The sequence below is a fragment of the Salmo salar genome, chromosome 09 (genome assembly GCF_965601325.2).
Source record: "Salmo salar chromosome 09, fSalSal1, whole genome shotgun sequence".
Lineage (NCBI taxonomy): Eukaryota > Metazoa > Chordata > Actinopteri > Salmoniformes > Salmonidae > Salmo > Salmo salar.
This window is the reverse complement of record NC_138299.1, coordinates 151,070,535-151,088,563: the sequence shown is the minus strand read 5'-3', so window position 1 is coordinate 151,088,563 and position 18,029 is coordinate 151,070,535. Positions and strand designations below refer to the sequence as shown.

General features: G+C 44.1%; 1 protein-coding gene across 1 annotated transcript in view; it reads right to left on the bottom strand.

Annotated features, from left to right (window-relative positions):
* The window catches only part of LOC106613208 (platelet derived growth factor d), a 112,572-nt gene that overhangs the window by 50,322 nt on the left and 44,221 nt on the right, over positions 1–18,029 (bottom strand). The window contains exons 2-3 of the mRNA XM_045724775.2: positions 7,320–7,509; positions 6,583–6,760 (exon numbers count right to left, since the gene is read on the bottom strand). Of these exons, the coding sequence (XP_045580731.1) occupies positions 6,583–6,760; positions 7,320–7,509 (368 nt within the window). The remainder of the gene's footprint in view (positions 1–6,582; positions 6,761–7,319; positions 7,510–18,029) is intronic.

The window sequence follows — 18,029 nt, the reverse complement described above, 5'->3', positions numbered from 1 at the left end:
CAGACTAGACTAGGTCCTTCTGGGTAGAAAAGGTTTCTGATTGTCAAAGGGTAATAAGGGTTTGGGAAGCGGTGCTTTCGGGGTGAAACAAACTACACTGCTCAAAAAATAAAGGGAACACTAAAATAACACATCCTAGAGCTGAATGAAAGAAATAATCTTATTAAATACTTTTTTCTTTACATAGTTGAATGTGCTGACAACAAAATCACACAAAAATAATCAATGGAAATCCAATTTATCAACCCATGGAGGTCTGGGTTTGGAGTCACACTCAAAATTAAAGTGGAAAACCACACTACAGGCTGATCCAACTTTGATGTAATGTCTTTAAAACAAGTCAAAATGAGGCTCAGTAGTGTGTGTGGCCTCCACGTGCCTGTATGACCTCCCTACAACGCCTGGGCATGCTCCTGATGAGGTGGCGGATGGTCTCCTGAGGGATCTCCTCCCAGACCTGGACTAAAGCATCTGCCAACTCCTGGACAGTCTGTGGTGCAACGTGGTGTTGGTGGATGGAGCGAGACATGATGTCCCAGATGTGCTCAATTGGATTCAGGTCTGGGGAACGGGCGGGCCAGTCCATAGCATCAATGCCTTCCTCTTGCAGGAACTGCTGACACACTCCAGCCACATGAGGTCTAGCATTGTCTTGCATTAGGAGGAACCCAGGGCCAACCGCACCAGCATATGGTCTCACAAGGGGTCTGAGGATCTCATCTCGGTACCTAATGGCAGTCAGGCTACCTCTGGCGAGCACATGGAGGGCTGTGCGGCCCCCCAAAGAAATTCCACCCCACACCATGACTGACCCACCGCCAAACCGGTCATGCTGGAGGATGTTGCAGGCAGCAGAACGTTCTCCACGGCGTCTCCAGACTCTGTCACGTCTGTCACATGTGCTCAGTGTGAACCTGCTTTCATCTGTGAAGAGCACAAGGCGCCAGTGGCGAATTTGCCAATCTTGGTGTTCTCTGGGAAATGCCAAACGTCCTGCACGGTGTTGGGCTGTAAGCACAACCCCCACCTGTGGACGTCGGGCCCTCATACCACCCTCTTGGAGTCTGTTTCTGACCGTTTGAGCAGACACATGCACATTTGTGGCCTGCTGGAGGTCATTTTGCAGGTCATTTTGCTCCTCCTGCTCCTCCTTGCACAAAGGCGGAGGTAGCGGTCCTGCTGCTGGGTTGTTGCCCTCCTACGGCCTCCTCCACGTCTCCTGATGTACTGGCCTGTCTCCTGGTAGCGCCTCCATGCTCTGGACACTACGCTGACAGACACAGCAAACCTTCTTGCCACAGCTCGCATTGATGTGCCATCCTGGATGAGCTGCACTACCTGAGCCACTTGTGTGGGTTGTAGACTCCGTCTCATGCTACCACTAGAGTGAAAGCACCGCCAGCATTCAAAAGTGACCAAAACATCAGCCAGGAAGCATAGGAACTGAGAAGTGGTCTATGGTCCCCACCTGCAGAACCACTCCTTTATTGGGGGTGTCTTGCTAATTGCCTATAATTTCCACCTGTTGTCTATTCCATTTGCACAACAGCATGTGAAATTTATTGTCAATCAGTGTTGCTTCCTAAGTGGACAGTTTGATTTCACAGAAGTGTGATTGACTTGGAGTTACATTGTGTTGTTTAAGTGTTCCCTTTATTTTTTTGAGCTGTGTATAAAATAACAGTTATTGCCATAATAAGGTATATTGCCATTATTGACTTGTATTTCTTTAGTATGTTTACATGCACCGGATACCTGCTTCTGATAATATGTCTGTAATCCTCCTCTCAGACATGTTACTTCTGGAGGAGATTAAGAAGCTTTTGGTGTTGTTTTGCCACAGGGAATATCTATTGATGTAATTATGGGAAAACCTCAGTGGGTCTCAGAATAGCTGCAATACCTGGCAACATCTGGATCATATTTCTGCCTGCATGGATCTGCTGTTCTGAGGAACTCCAGTAAATCCTGAAGCACTGGTTCCCAAACTTTTTATAGTCCCGTACCCCTTCAAACATTCAACCTCCAGCTGCTTACCCCCTCTAGCACCAGGATCAGCGCACTCTCAAATATAGTTTTTTGCCATCATTATAAGCCTGCCACACACACGCTCTACAATACATTTATTAAAGATAAGAATGAGTTTGAGTTTTTGTCACAACTCGGCTCGTGGGAAGTGACAAAGACCTCTTATAGGACCAGGGCACAAATAATAATATTAAATAATTTTGCTCTTGATTTACCCATCTTACATATAAAACCTTATTTGTTCATCGAAAACTGTGAATAACTCACCACAGGTTAATGAGAAGGGTGTGCTTGAAAGGATGCACATAACTCTGCAATATTGGGTTGTATTGGAGAGAGTTTCCGTTTTAAATCATTTTCCACACACAGTCTGTGCTGTATTTAGTTTTCATGCTAGTGTCACAAACCGGCTCAAAGTTCCTAACAAAAGGGAGACAACGTGGAGACAAGGAATAACAAAATATATATTTATTAACTGAGGTAACCTAAATGCAATTGTGAGGGCCCGAGAATCCACTCTCACGTAGGTACGTGGTTGCAAAGGGCATCAGTGTCTTAACAGCGCGATTTGCCAAGGCAGGATACTCTGAGCGCAGCACAATCCAAAAATCTGGCAGTGGCTTCTGATTAAATTCAATTTTCACAGAACCGCTTGTTGCAATTTGGATGAGGCTCTCTTGTTCAGATATCAGTAAGTGGACTGGAGGCAGGGCATGAAAGGGATAATGAATCCAGTTGTTTGTGTCATCCATTTTGAGAAAGTACCTGCGTAATTGCGCACCCAACTCACTCACTATATCACATTTGACATTGTCCGTAAGTTCATTTGCACACAACAAAAATCATACAATGATTTGTGTGTTGTCCTTGCTAATGCAGATAGAGAAGAGCTCCAACTTCTTAATCATAGTCTCAATTTTGTCCCGCACATTGAATATAGTGAAGAGTCCCTGTAATCCTAGATTCAGATCATTCAGGTGAGAAAAACGTCACCCAGATAGGCCAGTCGTGTGAGAAACTCGTCATCATGTGAGCGGTCAGACAAGTGAAAATTATGGTCAGCAAAGCAAACTTTAAGCTTGTCTCTCAATTAAAAAAACGTGTCAACACTTTGCCCCTTGATAACCAGCACACTTCTGCATGTTGTAAAAGCGTTACATGGTCGCTGCTCATATCATTGCATAGCGCAGAAAATACACGAGAGTTCAGGGGCCTTGCTTTAACAAAGTTAACCATTTTCACTATAGTGTCCAAAACGTCTTTCAAGCTGTCAGGCATTCCCTTGGCAGCAAGAGCCTCTCGGTGGATGCTGCAGTGGACCCAAGTGGTGTCGGGAGCAACTGCTTGCAGGCGCGTTACCACTCCACTATATCTCCCTGTCATGGCTTTTGTGCCATCAGTACAGATACTAACATGAGCAGCAGCTACGTTTGGCTACATACGGACCGTTAGTGGACTTCCCCCGAGAGAAACGGTTAATGTGATTGGATGTTAATTATTTGACTAGGCTACCTGTATTTGACATTGTGTTGTTATTTAGCTGAACAGTAGATGGTTAAATTGTATTTTTGGCAGTGAAACGACGCTACTCAGGCAAGAAAAAAACCTCACACAAATGTATAGCCCCGTTGGAAAATATAAATGAACTGTTTGAAAATGTGAGAAAAAAAAGTTAATAAAATGAAGAAAAAAAATGTAATAATCACATTTTTATTTGGCGTACCCCGATGGCATTGCGCATACCCCTGGGGGTTCACATACCCCAGTTTGGGAATACCTGTTCTAGAGGATTCCTTTTGTTAAGGGAATTAAGAACAGCACTACAGCATTCAGTCAGCGTCATAGTCATGTTACATTGTGTTGTTGTGCTTGTGTATCGGAGGGGTCGGGTTAAAGCTCAAGACCCATTTCCATCACATATGGACAAATAAACTATATGTTATCTTATCATGGTTGTGTCATGGTTGTTTTGTGGTTGTGATGAAGAATGACTGATAGTACAAACAGGAACTAGACTCACACTCTACGTTGTGTTTCTCTCCATCTCTGTAATTGTTTTTATCTTCCCTCCCACTCACTCGTAACTCTCTCTCTCCTCACCTCTCTCTTGGTTTTGAAGGAGTTATCGGCTGTCAGCATGATAGGATCTGAGACACCTGTTCTCTACCTTTCTCTCCCTTCCCTCTCTTTCTCTCTCATCCTCCCTCCATCTTATCTATACAACAGGGCAGAACAAATTAGAGCTGTTAAATGAAGCCTCTCACAGCCCTAGAGGTGGTGGAGGGGTAAGTGTGTGTACTGGGAGGCCAATCTAACGACAGCTTCCCTGTCTGGGTAAGTGTGTGTGTGTACTGGGAGGCCAATCTAACGGCAGCTTCCCTGTCTGGGTAAGTGTGTGTGTGTACCGGGAGGCCAATCTAACGGCAGCTTCCCTGTCTGGGTAAGTGTGTGTGTACTGGGAGGCCAATCTAACGGCAGCTTCCCTGTCTGGGTAAGTGTGTGTGTACTGGGAGGCCAATCTAACGGCAGCTTCCCTGTCTGGGTAAGTGTGTGTGTACTGGGAGGCCAATCTAACGACAGCTTCCCTGTCTGGGTAAGTGTGTGTGTACCGGGAGGCCAATCTAACGGCAGCTTCCCTGTCTGGGTAAGTGTGTGTGTACTGGGAGGCCAATCTAACGGCAGCTTCCCTGTCTGGGTAAGTGTGTGTGTGTACTGGGAGGCCAATCTAACGACAGCTTCCCTGTCTGGGTAATGTGTTGTTTTCACACAATCACAACCAAACACGTACACACAGGGTGTAACTGGTAACTCGTTTCAGAAAACTAGGCGTATGTCGCACGTCACTACTTCACAGGACAGGCCGTTTGAACGGAAACATGTCGTTTTTTATAAAAATGATTTTTTGGGGGCAAAAATGCCTTCTGGAACATGTAAACCTTCATGTGTCTTTACAAACGTGCATTCCATCTGTAAATACCAAGATTTTTATTTCTTATTTTATTACCAGCCTAGTTGGTTTAGCCACAGAAAAAGACCATGATTGGCTGAGATAATGGATGGGCTGGACATGCAGAGAGATGAGTTCAGATTGGTCTGCCATGAGCATGCTTCTGTATAACATGAGCTGCTCAGTATGTGTAAGTCATCCTTTCTAACTCAACTTTTTTTTAAAGATATTCCAAAGAACTGCAAAAGTGTTGCTAATGCTCTCCACTTTCTGGAGAACGATTGGGCCTTGTTATCTCTATCTGACGAATCAGACGACAAGGAAATCCCTAATTTAGGTAAAAACATTGTCATTGAACCAGACATTGTAGAGTCTTCGGAAACAGCGATCAACCGTGTTGTTGTCACGGAATAAGTTGACTGAGTTTTGAAATCAGTGGAATGCCGGTGGAAGCAGAGTATAATAGCTAAGGAGATGGAGAAAATTCTGACGTTTGATTGCAAATATGCAGAGGGGGTCAAAAAGAGAACACACAGAAGCCCTGTTGTATAAAACACCTGTCTCCGGATTACATCTTCAAACTAGGGGGAAACCATGGCATCCGTGACAGAGAGGGAGAAGCGTTCATCCATGTATACGGGTAAGAGATTCAACCTACCTACATTTTCAGATATTGTACATTTCTAATTTTGTCAGAAAGTTGTTTTCATTGCAATTTAAAGTGTGCTGTTAGCTAGCTAGCTAACGTTAGATGTATATTCTGTGTAGTAATATTATTCGTATCTCAGAAAGCCATTTGTATTGTTAGTCATAACCTAATGTTAACCTTAGTGTATAATATACAATTTTCTAGCTCTGAGTCTCTACCTTTGTCCAATGTAAAAAAAAAATGCCATTTCAGATTTTGCTACATAGGACCGAATCAAGGACACACACATTAGTCAGCTACACACAAGGACAGAGGGATGAAAAAGAACATGGACGAAGATGACGATGCACTGTGGAGAAGGACTAATAACTGGCATATACTGTATATTCCTACCTCTCCAGGCGAGAGGGAGAGAGAGAGAGAGCGAGAGAGAGAGAGACACTTCCATAATCTTTCAGAATGGAGAGGAGACAGAGTGTAGAGTGGTATGGCATAATGTGTGTTTATAGTCAAATGCTTTAGAGGGTGGAATAAAACTCTCTGTCTCTTTAGTGATCATAATGTGTCTGAAAGCCAAGGGAACATCTACACATCTAAATCTTCCTCCACTATTCAACTACTGATGTTGTGACAAAGCTAATCTTCTTATCCAGGCTGGGCTTTTTAAAGAGCACATACTCAGCCTCCCTCCTCCTCTACCTCCTCTTTTGTCAAGTTAGACGTCTTACAAAGGAAACAGACGTTAATGGGTTTAGTCATCTCTTAATTCCCACAGCTAGTTACCTCAGGAAGGATTTTGGTAGCACTGTACTTGAACCCTCTGTCATACAGACTACATTAGACTGTCATAAGGATGGCATAAGAGATGAATTGGCAGTTATAACACCAGCCTTGGGTCTTTACGTTTCAGCGCCAACTTTGTGGAATGAGATGCAGTCACATCCCGATGTTCACTCACCAGTAGAGAGTAGTTGAGTTTGAAGCCAGGCTTGGCCACAAAGTAGTCATCTGACTTGAAGGTGACTTTGAGGGTGTTGGTTTTGGAGGTGAGGCATGGGGGTACTCTCTGACCACACCATCTCCCCCAGATAATAGTACTGGTCTCTGAGATGTCCTCCACCTCCACAAAGTCATACCTGGGAGGGAAGGGGGAGAGAAGAGGGTCACTAACCTGTCAATCAATGGATTTAATTAATCAATCAATTAATCATCACTGTTCACTAGAAAAGCGTTAATTGTTGAAGAGCCAATCCCCAGAGTCATCTCCCTCTCCCTATTTTTCTCTTTATCTTTCACTTTCCTCATCTCTCCCTCTCTCTGTTTCTCTCTCTTGTCTAAAGTGCTTACGAAGACAGCTGCCTTTGGTTTGGGGATTAAAAGTCAATTCTCTCTTCTCACCCTCAAGGACATATTCTTCATTACTGCAAAGAAGGCAACCTCCCTCCCTCCCTCCCTCCCTCCCTCCCTCCCTCCCTCCCTCCCTCCCTCCCTCCCTCCCTCCCTCCCTCCCTCCCTCCCTCCCTCCCTCTTTCATCCATTCCTCCTTTCTTTAGACTCCCTAGATGTCGATACCCCCATCAGAGGGATGCCAGCCTTCTCCCTCTCCCTTTTCATCCGTTACAAACTCAGCCAACTTTCTCTCTTCTTGGCACTTCAATCTTTCTCTACCTCTCTATCATCTCCTCCCTCTCTCACCTGCAGACTTCGTTCTCTGGTTCCTCCAACGCAAAGTGGGAGTCAAACTCCAGGACGATGCGGGTGTTGTGGGGCGACAGTAGTTTCCATGACAACTGCAGGTTCCGGGGGTAGGCGTTCGGGAAGCGGGGGCTCTGGATGGCTCCCCCAGCTGCAGTTACCGTGACGACCTCTTCTTTCCGGTACAAGTCTGTAAGGTGATTGCTGTCTGTTAGCAGTTAGAACTGGTATAGGTTAGTGAATTTACTCTCTGGGATACAACACACACACAGGGACACAGAGAGAGTTACAGAGAGATAAAGATAGAGAGTTAGAGAGACCGAGTTAGAGACAGAGAGAGAGAGAGAGAGACAGAGAGAGCTAGAGACAGAGATACAGACAGACAGGACTTGGACAAACTAAGAAAAACAACAGTAAACTAAACTATTCCAATAAATACAGTTTATATTCCTAAATACTCATCCTAATGCTCTGTGACTGAATCCCAGGACATGAATCTCTCTCTCTACCTCTCTCACCCAGTGGAAGTAGTTATTATGACCCATACAGGGGCACAGGGTTAGTGAGTGGCGTCAAATGAGGAAAGACAATATCTGCTCGACCACACATGATCGCTAACAACTATCAACCATGTCCGTTTCTGTAGAAACACACTTCTCTCGTCCTCCCTCCATTTCTCCCTCCAACTCTCCCTCCCTCATGTCTCTCTCCCTAGCGAGTGAACTGATGTACTGTAGCGCCTGTATCCATAGTGATGTTAATTACGCCATGTGCGTATAAAGAGCACACAGCACAGAAAGAGGAGGAGGAGAGCAGTGATGCATGGAGTGGCCAATCCAACTCTAAAATTAAACCATTTACATATAAAGTAGAAGTTACATCATCAATGGCCTTAAACCCAATTAATCCAAGGATACAGTCAGTATGGCTCTGTCTCTGTGTCTGGCTCGCTGTCTGTCTGGCTCGCTGTCTGTCTGGCTCGCTGTCTGTCTGGCTCTCTGTCTGTCTGGCTCTCTGTCTGTCTGGCTCTCTGTCTGTCTGGCTCTCTGTCTGTCTGGCTCTGTGTATGGGTAGTGAGTACACTAAACCCTTTCATCCTCTACCATATGCAGCTGTACTATATGATCATTAGTGCCACCTGATCTTGTATAGGCAGAATTAGAAATAGAAAAACATGAGCCTCGTGACCTTTTCAGACTAATGGAAGTTGACCTCTTGCTGTGTTTCTGACAGTTTTAATACACAGTGGGTTAGAGCTGGAGAGAGAGAGGAGAAAGAGAAAGAAAGAAAGAAATGACTTCTCTGCTCTGTAAGGCGTGCTGCTGTGGCAGCAGAGAAGCGAGTGATTGTGCAGGGGAGGAATGGAGCGAGGGAGAGAGCGGAGAGAGAATAAGTGAATATGAGAGGTGGCAGAGTGAGTCTTGGGGTTCCCACAGAGCCAGCAGGGAGAGGACAAAGAGCCAGCAGAGAGAGGACAAAGAGCCAGCAGAGAGAGGACAAAGAGCCAGCAGAGAGAGGACAAAGAGCCAGCAGTCTAATAGGGGTGTTGGCATTTAAACTAAATTGGGATTGTTAACTTTTAGAATAATCCTAGAGTTCTAGTGAATCCAAGGCGCTGATACACACATAACATGGCCTACCGCTCCGGCCCCTCAGGACCAATCCCCTGTGACCTCATTGGCTGATGGTTCCTGACGCGTAAGCACTTTCACGACTGAATGGACATCACAGCCAGACCTCTGATTAACAGAGTGGAACAATGCCATTAGACACTCTCCTACTCTCACCAGCCAGATCACTCAAGATTGACTTCGAAATTGGACGTCGGGAAATGCCTTAAAAACCGTCCACTAGGGGCAACAGTGAGCACTATTACCAGAGTTCTTAAACCCAGATGTGCAACATTGCGAGACTTCCGGGAATGCTTGTGAAACAGACCTAGGTGACCAGGCCGGGGTTTTGGGGTTTGAGAAGTCAATGAGAGAAGTGAAGAATTCTTCCCTTAGTTGTTAATTTTCTTGAAATCTAAAGGAACAACCTAGATTCGAGCCAATGTCTTAAGTTGTTGAATATGTTATTATTCTAACTCCAATCTTGTGAAAGTGACAAACCGACAATTTTTTTATTTTTGTAAAAAAATAAAAAATAATCTAAAACGTTATATAGAAGGAGTGCCTTTGATTTTGAAGGCTGAGACGACCATTAGACCCAATGACATGTTTCTGAGCATGTGACTGGCTATCCAACGTCACCATGAGATTGCCTACAAGCGTGATTGGTGATTTCTATTGGAGAAGCAGTTCCTGCCTATCTTCATACTGTCCTGCTTTTGATATTACCATCAAGTAGGCTTGGGAATTACTAGGATGTTGTGGACAGGAGTAATCCCATGACTCAGGATCCGAAGGTCACGTGTTCAATCCCAGTGGTACACACTCATTTTTATATATTTTTTCCCAAAACCTTAACCCTTAACCATTCGGAATTATGTGGAGCAGGAAGAGCAACCCATGGTGTCAAAAACACTTTGATATTTGACGTTTGGAGAACGTCAAAATCTGAAGTCGGATTGGTAAAAACGGGAGATCTCACTGCTTTCACAACAAACGTTACTGCTAAATGACATGCATGACAAGATGAAAAGACAGGAGGGAGGAAGGGATAGGGGAGGAGGGCAGGAAAGAGAATAAAACGAGAGGAGAGCGAGACATCTCATCCTGTCTCAGCTGTGTTAGCTAAACTCATAACCCAGGGGTGTAGGCTCAAACCTCATTATGCATGTTGCAACTCTCCACTAAAACCACATACACCTCAGAAAATACAGCCCAGTCAGCCCAGCAGGTCACGCAGTCCCTGTGTGTACGTGCGTTTCCCATTGGCCGGTAGGCCTAATCTCTGGCTTTTTTTGTTTTGTTCAGATGAGGAAAAAAAAAAATCTCATTGCAAAATAATGTTTTTTATCCTATGCATTAATGGAGATACCAGTTGATGGAAATACATCGCTCGTGTACAGTATAGTCGTTGTGGATCTTATTTATCACGCGCGTACAGCCTACAGATACAGAACCTTTGAGCAGAATCAAACAGCATAGTCAACCGAAGGCAGGCTTCATCAGCGCGGCACACACCACTTTGCAATGAGCTGGAGGCAGTATACATTTTCAAAACATATACTTAATAGCCTAGCCAAAATCAGACCGTGGAGGCAATTATTTTATACTGTATCAACTTTCTTTCATTGTCTAGTAGCCAAAGGCACAATCCTAGTCATATTAGCAACCCATGTTAGTTGTTTCATATTACATCTCTCCTCTTTCTAAATTTCAAACAGATATTTTCATCTCTGTCACATGAAATCACTGGCATGTGGTGCGCTTTTGACAACACTGTTTTCACACTAATTGAACGAACATTCCCACGCAGCCTAGGCTACTGCCTTGTGAGCATTGTTGCGTTTATAACGTGAATGAATAACAGTTAAACAATATTCTGAGCTAAATGTGCTGATCTGACGCATCAGCCTCAATGCTTTTCACCATGTTGGGATGTAGCCGAGGCCGACTGGTTGTATGAATGCGGGATCTACTGTTTCATCCCACAAGTGTCCCAGAGTCTGTTTGGAATGGGCTATTTCTTTCTCACACAGAATGACAAGCTGACCAATAGAATAGCTACACTTTTCTACTATGGGGGATAATATATTGACATAGGCTAATGATGCTGTTCTTTACTCAAGTTTCAGGTGTTTAATGTCACATAAATAAGTATAGTGAAATGCCTTTCTAAGTAACTCAAAACACAACAATAAAAAAAAGGAAAAGTAAATGTGGACATCTTCAAAGTGTACATTAGAATTTGGTAAGACTTGCATGTTGTGTTAATATGAATGACCATAATGTAAATGTGATGTCTGTGTTTCTGAGCACTGTGGGTGGACACACTAATCAGGTTGGGTACCCAATGCATATGGGTCCGGACAATTTCTCTAAAATGTCCAGCACCACATTACCCTAACGGAAACCCTGGTATGTGTGTGTGTTTGCGTGTATCTGTTTGTTCGGTGTTCGCGTGTGTATCTGCGCTCGTTCACCATGTATGTGAAATAATGTACAAAATATTTAATACACTATGAATAACAAAACAGCGTTGTCTTCAGAGCCATAGAGATTTAGTAAATATTAAGGTTGTACAAACTGTCTAAAAGGCATGATCTCAATAGATGTGATATAAGCACAAGGAGAGCAGGCTGAGTCACAATGCTCCAATTAGATACACATCACACCTCATTAAACAGATCTGACTTCCGACACTTACACAACCCTCACATTATGTAGGTTTGTGCATGTTTGTGTGTGTGTGTGTGTGTGTGTGTGTGTGTGTGTGTGGTGTTGCCTCACTGTGTGCTGAACCTGATCGTCACACCTACCAGCAGCAGGGTGTAATGTTCTATCAGCTCCCTGGAATCTATTTCTGCTGCGAGTGACGATCACACCAACACAACACCGTCATCATGACAATTAGACTGCATTAAAACAGTGACAGACAGCTTGTGTGTGCGTGTGTGTGCATGACATACAGTGAAGTCGAAAATAATTTAGGACAGCAGTGGAGGCTACTCAGAAGAGGAAGAGGAGGGCCATCCTCCTCAGTGAATTTCATAAAAATAAAAAAGTGAAACATTAAAAAAAGTTCTACAAATATATTATTTTATAAAACTATACTAAATATATTCACGTCACCAAGTAATTGATTTGCAATGAAGGTCTAGAGTAGCCTCAACAGCACTCTGTAGGGTAGCACCAATGGGGATCCTAATAAAAGCCGGAGGACAGCAAGTTTCTGTCCTCCTCTGGGTACAGTACATTGACTTGAATACAAAACCTAGGAGAATCATGGTTCTCACCAATTCTGCCATTACTAGGCTAATAGGCTACACCTGTGGTAGGCAACATTTTCCATTTGGAGTGCCAATTTATCTTACCATTTCTACCGATCTGTGTGCCAGGTAGGATTTTCATATGCACATTTTCATGGAACAGTTTTATTTATTTCATAATAAAGTCGGCTCATCTCAAAATCATTGTCATGTGATTAAAAAAAGTTATATCTAAATGAAAATTATACAAATCTAAAAGTAACTTCTATTGCCATTGTCAACTATGTACAAATAGCCAACATAAAGCCAACAAAAACATTTGAGCCTGCAGGTAGAAAATATCCTGATAAAAATAAATGACCTTGGCTAGGCATGGCCTGTCTGCAAGGAACTTGAAACATCATATCAACCGTCAGTTTGGTCCAGCCCGAAGAGCTAACAAACTTGCAACATTGTAAAATATTCTGGACCCTAAGAGTCCATTGAGACGAGCATCAATCAAGACATGCCATAAAACTTGTTAATAACTTACCGGTCGACCTACAGACTATACCTGACGATAAGGTTTGATGATAGGATGTAACGTTAGCCAGCTTGCAATCGATAATGTTTCAACTCAAACTGGCTAGCTACGAAGATCCCTGCTAGCTCACCAATTCATTTAATCTCATACAAAGATATTAAACTAACCCGGATTTGCAAGTTACAGCTGAAGCTGGAAGTTTACGTACACTTAGGTTGGAGTCGTTAAAACTCGTTTCTCAACCACTCCATACATTTCTTGTCAACAAACTATAGTTTTGGCAAGGCAGTTAGGACATCTAGTTCATGCATGACACAAGTAATTTTTCCAACAATTGTTTACAGACAGATTATTTCACTTATAATTCACTGTATCACAATTCCAGTGGGTCAAAACTTTACATGACTGTGCCTTTAAACAGCTTGGAAAATTCCAGAAAATTATGGCATGGCTTTGAAAGCTTCTGATAAGCTAATTGACATTTGAGTCAATTGGAGGTGTACCTGTGGATGTATTTCAAGGCCTACCATCAAATTATGTGCAACTTCGCTTGACATCATGGGAAAATCAAAAGAAATTAGCCAAGACCTCAGAAAATAAATTGTAGACCTAGTCTGGTTCATCCTTAGGAGCATTTTCCAAACGCCTGAAGGCACCACCTTCATCTGTACAAACAATAGTATGCACGTATAAACAACATGGGACCACGCAGCCGTCATAACGCTCAGGAAGGAAACGTGTTCTGTCTCCTAGAGATGAACGTGCTTTGATGCGAAAAGTGCAAATCAATCCCAGAATAACAGCAAAGGCCCATGTGAAGATGCTGGAGGAAACAGGTACAAAAGTATTTACATCCACAGTAAACCGAGTCCTATATCGACATAACCTAAAAGGCTGCTCAGCAAGGAAGAAGCCACTGCTCCAAAACCGCCATTAAAAAGCTAGACTGGTTTGCAACTGCACATGGGGACAAAGATCGTACTTTTTGGGAGAAATGTAATCCGGTCTGTTGAAACAAAAATAGAACTGTTTGGCCATAATGACCATCGTTATGTTTGGAGGAAAAAGGGGGAGGCTTGCAAGCCGAAGAACACCATCCCAACCGTGAAGCATGGGGGTGGCAGCATCATGTTGTGGGGGTGCTTTGCTGCAGGAGGGACTGGTGCACTTCACAAAATAGATGGCATTATGATGTAGGACAATTATGTGGATATATTGAAGCAGCATCTCAAGACATCAGTCAGGAAGTTAAAGCTTGGTCGCAAATGGGTCTTCCAAATGGACAATGACCCCAAACATACTTCCAAAGTTGTGGCAAATGACTTAAGAACAACAAAGTCAAGGTATTGGAGTGGCCATCACAAAGCCCTGACCTCAAGCCTAAAAAAATTTGTGGGCAGAACTGAAAAAGCGTGTGCGAGCAAGGAGGCCAACAAACCTGACTCAGTTACACCAGCTCTGTCAGGAGGTTCTGGGCCAAAATTCACCCAACTTATTGTGGGAAGCTTGTGGAAGGCTACTTGAAACATTTGACCCAAGTTAAATAATTTAAAGGCAATGCTACCAAACAGTAATTGAGTGTATGTATGTAAACTTCTGACCCACTGGGAATGTGATGAAAGAAATAAAAGCTGAAATAAATCATTCTCTCTCCTATTATTCTGACATTTCACATTCTTAAAATAAAGTGTTGATCCAAACTGACCTAAGACAGGGCATTTTTACTAGGATTAAATGTCAGGAATTGTGAAAAACTGAGTTTAAATGTATTTGGCTGTATATAAACGTCCGACGTCAACTGTAGGTAGCTAGCTACTTTTATGTTGTTTGGGTGAGCGCTTGCTCTCGATAACTCAGGCCCTGGTGGTATTCTGCCTTTAGCAAAGCTAGCTTAGCTTACCTCGCTGTCACTAAGTTTCTCTCGTTTGTGCTTAATGAGCACTGAAAGAAACACATGCGGAATAGGTGAGTGCAGTTCACCTTTAATAAACATAAGTGAATTTGTCAAACGTTGAACAAAAAGTGCACCTGTGGAACAGTCGTCAAGATACTAACAGCTTACAGACGGTAGGTAATTAAGGTCATAGTTATGAAGGCTGGACTGAGGGCTTGTAGGCCTGTTGTAAGGCAGGCCCTCACCAGACATCACCGACAACGACATCGCCTATGGGTACAAACCTACCGTTGCTGGACCAGACAGGACTGGCAAAAAGTGCTCTTCACTGACGAGTCGCGGTTTTGTCTCACCAGGGGTGATGGGCAGATTTGCGTTTATCGTCGAAGGAATGACGTTACACCGAGGCCTGTACTCTGGAGCGGGATTGGTTTGGAGGTGAAGAGTCCGTCATGGTCTGGGGCGGTGTGTCACAGCATCATTGGACTGAGCTTGTTGTCATTGCAGGCAATCTCAACGCTGTGCGTTACAGGGAAGACATCCTCCTCCCTCATGTGGTACCCTTCCTGCAGGCTCATCCTGACATGACCCTCCAGCATGACAATGCCACCAGCCATAATGCTCATTCTGTGCGTGATTTCCACGTCTGGGACCTGTTGGATCGGAGGGTGAGCGCTAGGGCCATCCCCCACCACCAGAAATGTCTGGGAACTTGCAGGTGCTTTGGTGGAAGAGTGGGGTAACATCTCACAGCAAGAACTGGCAAATCAGGTGCAGTCCATGAGGAGGAGATGTACTGCAGTACTTAATGCAGCTGGTAGCCACACCAGATACTGACTGTTACTTTTGATTTTGACCCCCCCCCCCCTTTGTTCAGGGACACATTATTCAATTTCTGTTAGTCACATGTTTGTGGAACTTGTTCAGTTCATGTCTCAGTTGTTGAATCTTGTTATGTTCATACAAATACACTGCTCAAAAAAATAAAGGGAACACTTAAACAACACATCCTAGATCTGAATGAAAGAAATAATCTTATTAAATACTTTTTTCTTTACATAGTTGAATGTGCTGACAACAGAATCACACAAAAAGAATCAATGGAAATCCAATTTATCAACCCATGGAGGTCTGGATTTGGAGTCACACTCAAAATTAAAGTGGAAAACCACACTACAGGCTGATCCAACTTTGATGTAATGTCCTTAAAACAAGTCAAAATGAGGCTCAGTAGTGTGTGTGGCCTCCACGTGCCTGTATGACCTCCCTACAACGCCTGGGCATGTTCCTGATGAGGTGGCGGATGGTCTCCTGAGTGATCTCCTCCCAGACCTGGACTAAGGCATCTGCCAACTCCTGGACAGTCTGTGGTGCAACGTGGCATTGGTGGATGGAGCGAGACATGATGTCCCAGATGTGCTCAATTGGATTCAGGTCTGGGGAACGGGCGGGCCAGTCCATAGCATCAATGCCTTCCTCTTGCAGGAACTGCTGACACACTCCAGCCACATGAGCTCTAGCATTGTCTTGCATTAGGAGGAACCCAGGGCCAACCGCACCAGCATATGGTCTCACAAGGGGTCTGAGGATCTCATCTCGGTACCTAATGGCAGTCAGGCTACCTCTGGCGAGCACATGGAGGGCTGTGCGGCCCCCCAAAGAAATGCCACCCCACACCATGACTGACCCACCGCCAAACCGGTCATGCTGGAGGATGTTGCAGGCAGCAGAACGTTCTCCACGGCGTCTCCAGACTCTGTCACGTCTGTCACGTGCTCAGTGTGAACCTGCTTTTATCTGTGAAGAGCACAGGGTGCCAGTGGCAAATTTGCCAATCTTGGTGTTCTCTGGCAAATGCCAAACACGCTGCACGGTGTTGGGCTGTAAGCACAACCCCCACCTGTGGACGTCGGGCCCTCATACCACCCTCATGGAGTCTGTTTCTGACCATTTGAGCAGACACATGCACATTTGTGGCCTGCTGGAGGTCATTTTGCAGGGCTCTGGCAGTGCTCCTCCTGCTCCTCCTTGCACAAAGGCGGAGGTAGCGGTCCTGCTGCTGGGTTGTTGCCCTCCTACGGCCTCCTCCACGTCTCCTGATGTACTGGCCTGTCTCCTGGTAGCGCCTCCATGCTCTGGACACTACGCTAACAGACACAGCAAACCTTCTTGCCACAGCTCGCATTGATGTGCCATCCTGGATGAGCTGCACTACCTGAGCCACTTGTGTGGGTTGTAGACTCCGTCTCATGCTATCACTAGAGTGAAAGCACCGCCAGCATTCAAAAGTGACCAAAACATCAGCCAGGAAGCATAGGAACTGAGAAGTGGTCTGTGGTCTCCACCTGCAGAACCACTCCTTTATTGGGGGTGTCTTGCTTATTGCCTATAATTTCCACCTGTTGTCTATTCCATTTGCACAACAGCATGGGAAATTTATTGTCAATCAGTGTTGCTTCCTAAGTGGACAGTTTGATTTCACAGAAGTGTGATTGACTTGGAGTTACATTGTGTTGTTTAAGTGTTCCCTTTATTTTTTTGAGCAGTATATTTACACATGTTAAGTTTGCTGAAAATAAACGCAGTTCACAATGAGGACGTTTCTTTTTTTGTTGAGTTTATAATGCACACACGCACTAACACAAACTGTCTGTGTCACTGTTTTAATGCAGTCTAATTGTCATGCTGACGGTGTTGTGTTGGTGTGGTCGTCACTCGCAGCAGAAATAGATTCCAGGGAGCTGATAGAACATTACACCCTGCTGCTGTAGGTGCACTTTAAACTAATATTCATTGTATCCTTTCCAAGTACAGATAGGGCTGAGCAATATATCAAATTAATTAGATTAATTAAAATGTTTTTATGCGATATTCCAAATGCCTTTATCCCAAGAATCAAGGTTTTGTTATATTTTTATGAGAGCTTGTGTCTGCTTGCTCTCATGTTATATTTTTGGTCTTGTCTCCTTCGCTCCTCTGTGTGCACCTTCCCATTTACACCAGATATCTGTATATAAAAGACGAGCTGCACATCTCCGCCGTAACAATGAAAACGCAGTAGCCTTATTTCTGACAGATTTTAGCGAGACTGAAACCTCTCGCTCTATGGTTTACTCACACCAAGCCCCTGCCTCTGCCGGTCACGCCCAAAAAGTTGAAAGATCACATTGTCATTCCCTGACAAGCGTTTTCCACTCGCTATTTGTATTTGCGGTTTGTTCCAATGGAAATCGGTCATATGGACACAAACACATTGAGACATTATTTTACTGTAATAGAGGACACTTTTCTATCGATACCCTTTTTATGTCTCAAGTAAACAAATTGCACGTAGAGCAGACACTACTAAAAACGAGAGTATCAATGAATGTTGATTCTGGAAAATGAATGGTCAGTTTGTCCCACCTTTATTTATGC